Genomic DNA, 13,350 nt, shown 5'->3' on the forward strand with positions numbered 1-13,350 from the left:
TCATTCCAAGGACGCCCCTATGTGTGTGTGTGTGTGTGTGTGTGTATGTATGTGTGTCTGTGTGAGAGGGAGTACTGAGGCAGGTCTGGGCACAGTCGGCGTCTCTGTGTGACTGTGGTGTGGTGTTTGGTGGATTTAGACGCCATTTCACTAAAATTCCCAAAGCACAGACATATGCACACACATTCATCGCTTTCTCGCCATCTTTTTTTCCTCATCATCATCATCAGACATTATCCACGGGCAACTCTCAGGTAGGACGATCTCCATTGTGAGGGTGGGGGGTGGCAGAGGGAGAGGGGCAGATGGGGGGTAACTAGCCTGTACTGGGAGAGTGGTCTGTACTCTGACACTCCTCACTAGTAGTGTGAAGGAGCAAGTTGCGTGAGCAAGTGATAAAGTGATAGAGTGATGGAGTGATAGAGATAAAGTTACAAATAAGCAGTCAAAGAAAGAGAGATCTAAATCTTTCTTTCATAGTGTACTATTGCTGCAGGGAATGCTTTTTTTTCAGTGAGCACTCATGCGCGCACACACACACACACACACACACAAGTAGGTGTTTACAGATTTTAGTTGAGTACCAAACAAGTTCTCACATGCAGGAATAAACCTAACCACACTTCCACACCCTAAACCAGAGCTTCCGACCTGACAGGGGTCAAAAGCAGGCATGGAATCGCATGAAACAAATGACGAACTGGATTCTACAACACGGAGGAAAGCAGGACCGGAGTCCGGAGAGAACTGGATTCCAGAGGATGTGGCTCAATGGCTGGATCACATTGGAATATCTCATGAGGCAAACGGAGGTAGTCTACACATACCCCTCAACCTTCCCCTGTGTGTCTGTGTGTGTGTCTGTGTGTGTGTGTGTCTGTGTGTGTGTGTGTCTGTGTGTGTGTCTGTGTGTGTGTCTGTGTGTGTGTGTGTGTGTGTGTGTGTGTCTGTGTGTGTGTGTGTGTGTCTGTGTGTGTGTGTGTCTGTGTGTGTGTGTGTGTCTGTGTGTGTGTCTGTCTGTGTCTGTGTGTGTGTGTGTAGTGTGTATAGTGTGTGTGAGTGTGTGTCTGTGTGTGTGTGTGTGTAGTGTCCCAACACTCTATACATCATAATTGTATATTAACTTCTCAGCTGATATCGCTGAGATTTATAGTGGCCTATTTATTTCAAAATGGACAGTGCCAAGATAGTTTGGTGTGTTTTTTGATCCAGACCGGCCCACTCTGGTCTTTATTGCTGCTGCTCTAAAGTGAGTGACATGTCTTTGAGTTGTGGGGTGTGTTGTGTGGACTGTCTCTGTTATTCAAACCCAGAGGCACAACATTAAGATATGTCCTGGTAAACACAACAAACTCATCTAACCAAAACAGGGAGATGTGAAGGTGCATTCTTAGTTGTTAATTTTCTCTATATCTAGGTTGTTCATTCTTTCTTTATATGGAATGGCTGCCTTTAATTTCTGGTTTGCTCAAGTGCAATTCCATGTGACACAGCCGTTTGAGACAATGTTTCCCCGCATATATCACCATCATATTGTCGCAACCTGGGATTTCTGATGGAAAATTACATTCTATATATCTATTCACGCAGCATTTTCTTTTGCTTCAAAGTGATTTGCCGATTAGATTTCTGTCATTTTATGGCCAAAAAGTTAGATGCAAAAATTGTTTAACCATCAATGCAGGAATGTGACCATACAAATAAACCCCTTTCTCTTCACCCTCTATTTTGCATGTTCACACGCGCCATTTTAACAAGCTGTCCTAATGCTGACGTTGCGCAATTTATTGGCGATCTAGGGGCTAACTACACCCTCCAGTGTCACCTACGAATAAATGTGCAACGATGCAGAATGCATAATTTCACCAAAAAAGTCCCCCTCAGAGTTATTTTAGCAACACCGGACCACGGGTTGGCACTCAGAGAAAGTGCCTAAGGGCAAACGGTTTGGTTTAGGATTCTGAAGCCAGTGCTGCTCGTGTGCTCACAGACAGCATAAAGGGAAAATATATAAATGCATTTTTAATCATATTCTATTATCGCGGGGGTGACAAATAGAGATGTCGCTCTCCACAATGTGCTGCCATGTGGTATTCTAAGGGAGATGGAAGGAGAACCTTCTGATTTTGGAGATTTAGAAGGCAACAGTCTTTTTAAACTCTTTAAACATTTGACATTTAATTTTGTTGAACAGTGTGGAAGAGAACCAACAGACACTTTTACTAATTCTATTAATGACCACAGTTTCAGGCATTATGACCATGTCTATGCATATTGCCAACAGGTGGAAATTGTTTTTCAATTACATTTTTCAATGATTCATTTTAGGTCTGAAAAATGATTTAATTGTTTTACAATTGTGAGCATTGTTGGACAGGATCATTTTTCAGAAAGTACACTGGCAGAGCAGGTGCAAAAAAAGATTTAGATAGCAAAGATGATTCATCTCATTCGAGTGCACATTCAAGTACTGCTCAAACATGATTGGAAGGCAGATCTGCCCTGAAGGCAGGATTTCAATGTGTTTGGTTGACTTAACAGAGACAGGGAACTTGCATTTTCAAACGGCCTGAATTCTCGAAATTCACCTTTGACCATGGTGCTTGTCCTTAAATCCTAACCCTTAGACTGGTTTTGCAGACACGGATTAAGGGGATCAAGTTCAACAGAAAATTTAATTGAGTTTGTTTTATAGTCCCAAACTAGGCTTAATCTGTGTCTGCGAAACCAGCCCTATATATATTTAAACTTTAATATGGTGAGTTCAGAGTTGGAAAGTAAACTCAGCTTCATAAAACCAATCACATTAATTTCTGTCTTTAGGGCAGATCGGCCTCCAAAACATGCTTAAGTAAAACTCTAGACACCCAAGAACGCTATTCCCCTCAACGCTATTCCCCTCGGTTGCAACAGGCATTTTCAATATGCATGGCCATTTGGCTACTTCACCCAGCCGGACAAGCGAGCCGATAAATGCCTACATAACGGGCAGTGTTATACATTTTCCATGCATCATTGTCAAATAATAAATTCCGTTCGTAGGCTATGTAAAAATGTGGGATAGTTTCCACGCAATAATGATAAATGAGGCCTCTGGTTTCTAAAAATAACTCCCTGGAACCATGGACAGGCACTGAACTTTGACCCGAGGCTATTCTGCGGGCTTTAGGACCCCAGCACACCCCCTGAGTTCTGGGAGTCTGCCGGAGCTGGCATTCTGCTCATTCCTGAACGAACGAACGAACCGGGGCAGATTGTGCTCTCGATACCGCTGCGGTTGCTGTCTGTGTTTGCACCTCTTCCTATATCTGCTCTTCAAACCTGTACATTGCGTCAAGAACGGTATTAACGCTAGAGAAAGGTATCTCAACACGACCGGTCATTTCTATCGAGGTAAACGTAACCAGTAGATGGTGAAGAAATGCTTGGTTTCAACTTTCTTTTAGCATGTGATGTTTTGGTCAGTTCAATCCACGCGCTGACTGCCTGCTGCATGCCCACAAGCACACGAACACACTCGCGCTTGTTTGACTATGCTCGTGAGGACTTTTTTGGTCTCAGAACTGATTTCCATTAAAATAAAATTGAATAAAGAAATTATAATAATACATTTTCTAACCCTTAAATCTACCTACCCCCCCCCCCCCCCCCCCCACCTACCTGGAACCCTAACCCTAACCACAAGATTGAAAATATATTTATGAAAGTATGGCAAAATGTCCTCACTAGGTATTATTTCCCATGGGTTACTGTCAGGGCGAGTATAGTAATAAACACAGCATATTCTCATAAACACAGAGGCTCAATGAACTCAACGTTTTGCTGGGTTGTCCCTAACTAGATTTTGGGAAGTTTAACAGTACCCTAAATCTTTGTTCACGCATACATAATGACATTTGTGACTGTCTTTGAAGTGTGAAACTGACAACTGCTTGGTTGCAATTATTATAGCTGACTACGTAGTGGAGAAATACATCTCTGGTACTATTTTTGTCCATATATGTGTCAGTTGTCTGGTAGGCTGTAACAGCAGGCTTGGTACCAAACAACATGATATTACTGTGTGTTTGTATTGAAAGTAACTATACAGTAACACAGTGGCAGTGCTGAGGACAGCAGATAATCAGACAGTGTTGCTTTTGCCAGAGAATTAGGCACAAACACTCACCCTGGCTCTAACCAATTATGTAGAACAACTCTTTTTGTTTTTGTGCCAGGTCTTCCTTTGTACCACCATTTCACAGGAGCCTTTGCCCTGGATGACAGAGTGTTTTGCCCCCCCGAGACAGTGTCCGTCACCCTTAACAATGACCCCATCTCACTGACCACTCAGATCCCGTCACTATCCACCCAACCAACCTCCACACTTGCCCGGGAAACAGGTAGGCCAGAGTAAAAGATGTTATCTGGTAAAACATTGCAACTATTTCCCCCAGTTCCTTTGCTTTTGTTTTGCCGACAAAATAGAGTTGAGGAGTGGCCAAATGAGGTGAGCAAAATGGGCTAAACATGCTGTACAGTACAGAGTCTGTTCTGTCCTGATTTAATGGATGTTGGGGTGGGTAGACTGTTGGTTGCAGTAACTTCTTTGTTGCTATTCCCTACTAATGTGGAAGCTTCATGATGAAGGTGCTCTGCTGAGCTTCTCTATCAGTTCAACTGATCATTTTCAAAGTGGTGGTAACAAGCCAAAACAGGCCCCATGCTTCTTTTGTACTACATTGTCACATTGTGTACTATGTCATCGCAATGTGTGTGATATGCTCCCTCCTGCAGTTTTAGATTTTTTTGCAATTCATCTGCTATTCTACAAATCCTATTTGTAAGATTAGTTACAAATGTGTTGTGAATAAGATCATAGAATGCATCTCTAAGGTAATATGGTAGGCTTTATTCACCTGACTTTGACCTCTGACTCCTACCCTGTGACCCTGCTGTGTCCTAGGTCATGCCGCCTTGGTTTTTGCTTCCTACCCCAGTGTGAGCGCCATGCAAAGGGAGCGGGAAGAGGGTGCAAGTGTTCTCTCGAGCACCATACTAGAACAACCAGGAGGAGGGGCGGGCCGGCCTCTGAATGACAACGCCATGCAACCTTCCCCGACCCCCGGCAGCGCAGACCTTAACGCCCCCTCTACCTCAGACAGCCAACTGCCACCTTACGCCATTCCTTTGCCTCACCCTCCGCTACTTCACCCCCAGTTCCTTCAGCTACGTTGGGCTCGGCAGGAACCGCAGGGCCAGGAGCAACAGGCTGATGGCAGCTCCCTGGAGAAACACGGACCCTTCCCACCTCAGCCCTCCCTCCAGCCCAGCTTGGAGGAGCTGCCCAGCTATGAGCAGGCCAAGGCCCAGACCCAGGGGCTTGGCCCCCTCCATAACCAGCCGTGTTACACCCAGGAGGACCAGGAGAGCCTGCCCAGCCCCCCTTGCACCCCTGACAGCCAGTCAGCTTGGACTAGCTTAGGTCCTTACAGAACCTCTGAGACCTCCAGCCCTAACCCCAACACTGACCTATCTCCCAGCCCCAGTCCACCCCTGAGCCCTCAGCAAATCTTTATGTGTGGTGCAGATGAGCAGGATGGTTTGTCCACATGGGGTGAAGTGGGAAATGGGGACTCTGCTCTGAGGGAAATGAAGAAGAGCCACTCCCTCAGCCAGAAGTCCATACAGTTCAGCATAGAAGCCAATGGAACTAGTAATGTTCCCTGGAACAACCCCTCCTCCAGTTACCTCCTAAACCGATCTCCACACACAGGACCAGGAGATCCCCGTGGGCCTCCGCCAGAGTACCCCTTTAATCCCTGCCAGCCGCCCCCCAGTTCCCCGTTAGGGAAACCGCACCCCCACCTTCTGGACCCGGGCCCTCTCTTCAGCAACGCATCCTCGGACTGGTGCCCATCCCAGCCAACCAGAGCAGAGAGTAACCCACCACCTGAGTGCCACAGCAGGCCACCCCACCCGGAGAGGCTTGGGGGTCCCTCAGTACAGCTTCACAGTCCCACACCCTCCCACACCCTGTTCTCTCAGCCCCAGACCTCCACCCCCCTCCTCCCCAACATCCAGACACAGACCTCTACTCTTTTCTCTCAGCCCCAGACCTCCGCCACCCTCCTCCCCAACATCCAGACCCAGACCTCTACTCTTTTCTCTCAGCCCCAGCTCCAACAAGTGGGTGCAGGCCCCTCAGTCATGGTTCAACAGATGGTCCAGCTGCTGTGTAAGGAGAACCAGACACTGAGACAAGAGCTACAGACACACATGGAGAAGGCCTCCAAACTGCACTGGGTACGCTTGCTGTGTGTTAACTTGTTGTCTTTTTTAAGTCTAACATTTAGGGGATTAGATGTCTACACAGTCATTTCTGCTTTCTACTTCTTATTGTGCTGCAGCTAGAGGCAGAGCTTCAGAGGATCTCTGAAGATTATAATTGGTTAATGAACAGCTCGTCCAAGAGGGAGGGGCTGGACCGAACCATGAGGTGCAAACTGGAGGGGGAGATCAGACGCCTGACTGTCTTCAATAGAGACCTGCGAGGTAGGTCTTATACAGATGTTAAGGAAACCTTTTTTTTTTTAAGGTTTGGGTTATTGCCATGAGCTAGCTGTAAGGACCATGTTATGTCTCTGTAAGGACCATGTTATGTCTCTGTAAGGACCGTGTTATGTCTCTGTAAGGACCGTGTTATGTCTCTGTAAGGACCATGTTATGTCTCTGTAAGGACCGTGTTATGTGTCTGTAAGGACAGTGTAGGACCATGTTATGTCTCTGTAAGGACCATATTATGTCTCTGTAAGGACCGTGTAATGTCTCTGTAAGGACCATGTTATGTCTCTGTAAGGACCGTGTTATGTCTCTGTAAGGACCATGTTATGTCTCTGTAAGGACCATGTTATGTCTCTGTAAGGACCATGTTATGTCTCTGTAAGGACCGTGTAATGTCTCTGTAAGGACCATGTTATGCCTCTGTAAGGACCGTGTTATGTATCTGTAAGGACCATGTTATGTCTCTGTAAGGACCATGTTATGTCTCTGTGAGGACCGTGTTATGTATCTGTAAGGACCGTGTTATGTGTCTGTAAGGACCATGTTATGTCTCTGTAAGGACCGTGTTATGTCTCTGTAAGGACCATGTTATGTCTCTGTAAGGACCGTGTTATGTCTCTGTAAAGACCATGTTATGTCTCTGTAAGGACCATATTATGTCTCTGTAAGGACCGTATTATGTCTCTTTAAGGACCATGTTATGTCTCTGTAAGGACCGTGTAATGTCTCTGTATGACCGTGTTATGTCTCTGTAAGGACCGTGTTATGGATCTGTAAGGACCGTGTTATGTATCTGTAAGGACCATGTTATGTCTCTGTAAGGACCATGTTATGTCTCTGTAAGGACCGTGTTATGTGTCTGTAAGGACAGTGTAGGACCATGTTATGTCTCTGTAAGGACTGTGTTATGTCTGTGAGGGCCATGTTATGTCTCTGTATGACCAGGTTATATCTTGTGTCTCAGATCGCCTGGAGACAGCCAATCATCAGCTGGCGTGCTGCAAGCCAGATGGAGAGAACGGACATGCAGCGGAGCTTAGTAAGTATGTGTTAGTGAGCAGGAAAAGTACCCACCCAGCATTTAGGCTTTGGTTTTTCTTGTCTTCTTTCCTCTCCTCTATTCTCTACACCACACCATCTCTTCCCTGGCTAAATTCAGCACACATACAATTATCCCATTTCCTTTTAGCCACAAATGGCAGACACACACAGACAGACACAAATGCAAACTCGCACCCCTAGTTTTATTGAAGAGTTTGTGTGAACAAACACAGTGACCTCGTCTGTCCTGGGAATCCAAACAGGGAGGAACAGAGAGCGCTTTTTCTTCCTGAACACAAGCTGTCTCTGTTTGGCGCCATGAGGCAGGAGAGGAAGTGGTTGTTGTATTTCACCGGGGCGTCTAGTATGTATCACCGGGAAGGAGAGAGTCTAGGGAGGGATAAGTAGAGGGGTGTGGCGGTAGAGAGGGAAGAAAGATCTGTGCTAGCCATTTTAGGACAGGTGGTGTTCCAGCATTCCTCACATACTCATGTGCTGCTCAAATACTCTGCAGCCCACCTTCTCCCTCTGTGCACACCTGCCCCCCCCCCCCCCACATGATGTTACATTATTGTGTCAGAAAGCGGAATGATCTGGTCTGTGCCGGGAAGGACATGGTCTGTGCCCGGAATGATCTGGTCTGTGCCGGGAATGATCTGGTCTGTGCCGGGAATGGTCTGGTCTGTGCCGGGAATGCCACCTCAGCAGATTCCTCTGTCCGGCCAAGCCCCCCATCCCTAACTCCCCCATACAGCAAAATGTATTCCATATCTTCTTCATAGAGATGTACACAGTTTAACATCTCCTCAATGCCTTTGAACATTCCCGTCAGGATAATGTCTCCTGGGTTGTTATTTTACTGAGAAGTGTGTAAGCATTACCGACAGTGCCCAGGCTGCTGATATTAGATCTTGATTTGAGTCTTTATTCCTTGCCTTTCCCCTCTCATCTCTTGCACTCCTTTTAATCTGTCTCTCTCAGGGGATGGACTGATAGAGAAAGAACGCTTGGAGCAGGAAGTGGAGGAGCAGCGAGGGAGGGCAGAGAGACTGGAGTCCGCTCTGAGCAGTGCCCAGCAGAGGGCGCAACACCTTGAAGAGGAGGTAGACACAGCGTTCCTCATTCACGCACCCTACCGTTCCATGCAGAACCTACGTACTTTACCTGTGCACATTCATTCCTGTGTGTATGTGTGCGCGCCTTTGCAGTTGCGTGTGAAGAGTGTGTACGCTGCGCGGGTGGAAGGCCTGCAGCACGCTCTGGTGCAGCTGCAGACGGCGTGTGAGAAGAGAGAGCAGCTGGAGAGACGCCTGCGCACACGGCTGGAGAGGGAGCTGCACCTGATGCGGACACAACAGGTACCTAACATGCCTCTCGTAACAGGAGCTATGCAAGCTGCTATGAGACAAAAGCAGGTCTGGATTAATCATACACAATGTGGATGGAGACGTTTTATCCCTGTCTTTTTGTTTTGTCATCTTCTCTGTCTCCTCCCCTCAGGGGGCGTGTGGAGGGGGTTGTGGTACCATGGGGAAGGGTGTGTGTGTGGGGGAGGGCAGTGCTCCTGCTCTGAGGGAGCTGTTGAGGCAGAGAGAGGAGCGGGTGTTGGCTCTGGAAGCTGACTCCACCCGCTGGGAGCAGAAGTATCTACAGGAGAACGCCATGAGGCACTTCACCATGGAGACGGCTGCTACCGCCGGCACATACCGGTATACGCAGGGACGATCACAAACACACACACCCAACAGATTACTAATGCACAGGCACAAGTACTCACCCAAACATAAGTTCAAATACAGACACCACTGAAGAATGAACAGATGGGTATTCCAGAAAGAGATGGCTCAACAAAACTAGGGTTCCCTGAACGTACCTGACTTTTAAACAAGATTTTGGTCTTTAGAACGGTTGATTCTTGTTTAAATCTTTAGGGTAAGTCAAGTGCAGATTGATTGTTTCAACAACTTGCACCTGCACCAGCATTGATGGAAAAAGTAACGGACCTCATGGAGATAAAACACAACATTTTAGTAGTATGGAACAAGAAATTATTCTTACCACCTACAACGATCATGTGGTGATAAATTTTTTTGGAGGAAACATTGACCACTGCTGCAAAACCAGATTGGAAGCCTGGCAGAAAATAACTGAGCGAGGGAATTCACATGTGAACTGGCATGATTTCATTAGCAAGTAGGCGTCCCCACATATGGGTGATTATCAATAATAATGTAATATTGTCAAGGTTATACCCTAAACTGTAGTATCCTACAGAATGTCACAATTACACTGGTATTCCCATTACTTAGCCAACATAGAAATTGTGTTTTATTCATTTCGTAAGGTGCTTTACATGACAACACACATTCCGTTTGTAGTGGGACCAAAAAGGTCCTGGCAACAGATAAAACAAATGTATATAAAAACGTCATAGTTAATTATTAGTTGTGAAAAAATTCAATATACAGAGTTTGTATAGTAGTCAAAGCAAAACCGCAGTGGGTTAAATTGGAAATGTATGGCTTGAGTAAAGTGGAGAGATTGATTCACTGTGGGGAAATATTATAAAGTTGATCTAAAGCAGAGGTCTCACACCGGTTCCACGGAGGGCCGAGTGTCTGCAGGTTTTCGCTCTCACCTTGTACTTGATTAAATAGGTCACTAATTGGTTAGTTTCTACCTCACCTGGTTGTTTAGGTCTGAACTGGGAACCAATTTAAAGGAAAACCCAAAAACCTGCAGACACATGGCCCTCCGTGGAACCGATTTGAGACCTCTGATCTAAAGGATCTATTTATGGTCCAATAATTAATTTGCTTTGTAATGCACAGCCCAGGTCAATTCAGTTCAGAGAGACAAGCCACAGTGGTGGAATAGAATCTGTTTGGTTTATTAGCTGTCACTTGGACAGGATAAGATCAACTTAACTTAGTAGCAGGTGTGTTCAGAGCATTTGTTGCTATTGTTTTTGGTCAGGCTATACTTTAAGCTGCCTTTCTGGAGCTGACAATTCTGAGTAGGACAGCTCATGCTAATTTAGTAATTCAACTTTCTGGAATACCTATCAGGTGTGTTTTTTTTAATTATTATTTAGAAGTTAGGTTTAAGGTCAAGATAACAATTAGGGCTAGCGAAAATGTACTTCAAGGTTTAGGCCAGTGGAATTCAAATCTGTCCTTCAAAGCCACTCGCACTCCATTTGTCCATTGCAACCCCCTAGTAAGGACCGTGAAATTAGACATCTTTTCTACTGCATCATTAATTGCACCCATCAGGTGTCCCAGGTCTAAATAAGTCCCTGATAGGAAAAAAGAAATGAATGCAGCAGATTTGAATACCACATGTTTAGACATTATGGGTTAGCTTTAGGGTTAGCCATTAAGGCTAGGTTAGGTTTGCGTGTTACTGTTATATTTTGTCTTAGGTTAAGGGAAATTGATTATTTTGTTTAGTGGTCCTCATGAGAATAGAAATATACAACTGTGTGTGTGTGTGTGTAGGGACAACTTGGTGGTGCACTCTCGTAGTGGTAGCTACAGTGAGATGACGAGCCGCAGACTCTGGCAGGAGGATGACACACAACAGAGTAGCAGACACTGCAATGACATGGAGCACAGGTACACACAGTCATCTCACTTTAAGTGTGTGTATTCTCACAATCTCTCAGTCGAAAAGATAACAGTTTGTGTGTGTGGGTGTGTGTATAGGATAAGAGACCTGTATGCCCAGCTGATTGAGAAAGATGCCTTGATAAAGGTTCTTCAGCAGAGGAACTCTCGCCGTGACCTCTCTACCCTGCGTCCTGCAAGCTCCACCCCCTCCATATCCCTAGCAACGGGACTGCACTCCCGACAAGCTTCACAGACAGAAGAGAGAAAAGAGGGGAGGAGCTTCCTCCCGTCCCTCCCGCTGCTTTCCTCCCTCTCTTCCTCCTCGCTCCCTCGCTCGGCTCTCTCCCTCCCTTCCACCCATTCTTTCTCCCCTGCCCTCCCTCATTCCGCTGTGCTTTCGCACTCTTCATCCACCCTCCCATACTCCTATTCCTCCTCCGTTTCCCAGTCATCTACCCTCCCACTCTCCTCCTCCTTCCCCCTCTCCACTATCTCTCCCTCCCTTCACCTCTCCTCCTCTATCCCGCTCTCCTCCTCCCTCCCCTCCACTCCTCTCCTGTCATCCCATTCTAAGACAGGAAGTAGAGATTGCAGCACTCAGACTGAAAAAGTGTCAGAGAGCCATAAAGTATTGCCCCTCCCCAGCAGAGCCTGGCTGGAATTGGTCAAGACCCAGAGGACCGGTGAGTGACAGGAGCTACTTTCAAACTAGTATTGGATACATTATAGTTTTCAGTCTGTTGTGGTTCAATGCCTTTTATAATGCCTTTTATAATGCCTTTTTTTGTTCAATGCATTTCCAGACATTTTTTATGCTTTATTAGACAGGAAAGGGAAAGATAGATGAAATCATTTTGCAATAAACAGCTGGCAGTATTCTACTAACAGAGCTTCACAGGCCTTACCTGTGTACCAGAGGGATCCACTTGGACAGCTACACATCCCTAGGCCACTCTGTAATGCTGTTCAGTAATGAGAAACTTGAATATGGTTTCGGAATTAACCAGAATTGAAATGGAATTGACCCCAACCCTGATCTTCTGTGTTCACAGATAAGACTAGGACCCAACCTTCACACATGAACTTACCTGACACAGACATAGTGGAGATCCTAATATGATGGACTTAGTGAAGTTGGAGTGAGAGTGAGTGTGAGTGTGTGTGTGTGTGTGTGTGTGTGTGCGCGTGCGTGCGTGCGTGCGTGTGTGTGTGTGTGAGAGAGAGAGAAAGAGAGAGTGTAAAAGAAAGACGGTCTTGTGATGCTAAAGGAATTAATGGTTAAATGTAACAATAGCGATTGTATAGAAAACGGGACAAACTGGTAGATGTGATGGATTCTGGAGAGAGGTGGGAGACTGGAGACGGGTGAGGCTTATTGTTCCTCTTCTAAAAATGTGCCTTTATTGTGTGTGTTTTCATATTTTATTTCATTGCCTTGCTTGGTGGTCATTCACCCCAGGCGTGTGAGTGTGGATGTGCATGCATGTTTTCTGAGACTAGGTCCCTTTTTGTAAAACATGCATTTAAGGAAAGATTAATTTGTATGTTAAGTTTACCCTTGTTGTTCCCGGCACCCAGTTTGTCAGCCCCTGCACCCTTGAGGGGTTGGGTTAATAGTGTAAGTCAAACTGACTTTGTGTTCAAATGTTTACTAAGTGAATTTAATTTATAACTTTAATTTAAAAAAGGGTATTTCTGCTTTATATTTCTGAGTTATTGCCAAAAAAAGATTTCCGCTGGATTTGATTGTGCTGTGTCAATTAAAATAAACATGCACTCTGTCTCCCTCTCCTGACAGTCTTTGGAAGTATTTTGTTCATTCTAATATGTTTATTTTGTGTTGTCAATCAACAACCACAAGGATCTGTCTTGTTCATCCACCACTACACAACACCAGTTGCAGACCTTCAATCCTGGATAATGAGTCCCTTTCTATTATATATGACTAAGCAGCACTAATATGATGGACTTAGTGAGTGTGTGTGTGTGTGTGTGTCTGTGTGTCTGTGTGTCTGTCCGTCCGCTCGCTCGCGCGCCCATAGGTCTTTGGTCGAACTTGTCAAGGTGTCTTTTAACCTCAGTGGCTCAACACTAAAGAGTTGACAGCTGCTAAAAAAAGAGTTGACAGCTGCTTCAAGGGAGTCACGCGGGCTGC

At 45.7% G+C, this 13,350-nt stretch overlaps 1 protein-coding gene across 2 annotated transcripts; it reads left to right on the plus strand.

The window, feature by feature from the left end:
- Positions 1-61: 61 nt before the first annotated feature.
- Positions 62-12,984, plus strand: LOC105023800 (angiomotin-like protein 1). Of its 2 annotated transcripts, none has more exons than XM_010893675.3 (12): positions 62-254; positions 642-812; positions 4,218-4,382; positions 4,946-6,285; positions 6,390-6,534; positions 7,508-7,582; positions 8,566-8,687; positions 8,793-8,942; positions 9,085-9,293; positions 11,085-11,201; positions 11,292-11,878; positions 12,248-12,984. In XM_010893675.3, the coding sequence occupies exons 2-12, from the start codon at positions 674-676 to the stop codon at positions 12,313-12,315; spliced, it is 3,117 nt and encodes a 1,038-aa protein (XP_010891977.2). In that variant the 5' UTR covers positions 62-254; positions 642-673; the 3' UTR covers positions 12,316-12,984. The 2 variants fall into 2 exon arrangements, with proteins under 2 accessions (XP_010891977.2, XP_010892804.2); XM_010894502.3 differs by having other exon boundaries at positions 659-812.
- Positions 12,985-13,350: the final 366 nt, after the last annotated feature.

The sequence above is a fragment of the Esox lucius genome, chromosome 1, assembly GCF_011004845.1.
Source record: "Esox lucius isolate fEsoLuc1 chromosome 1, fEsoLuc1.pri, whole genome shotgun sequence".
NCBI lineage: Eukaryota > Metazoa > Chordata > Actinopteri > Esociformes > Esocidae > Esox > Esox lucius.

Coding starts and splice junctions, on each gene's coding strand:
- LOC105023800 (XM_010893675.3), top strand. CDS start 674: ATGGAATCGCATGAAACAAATGACGAACTGGATTCTACAACACGGAGG. Junction 813..4,217: donor ATCTCATGAGGCAAACGGAG/GTAGTCTACACA, acceptor TTTTTGTGCCAG/GTCTTCCTTTGTACCACCAT. Junction 11,879..12,247: donor GGTCAAGACCCAGAGGACCG/GTGAGTGACAGG, acceptor CTGTGTTCACAG/ATAAGACTAGGACCCAACCT.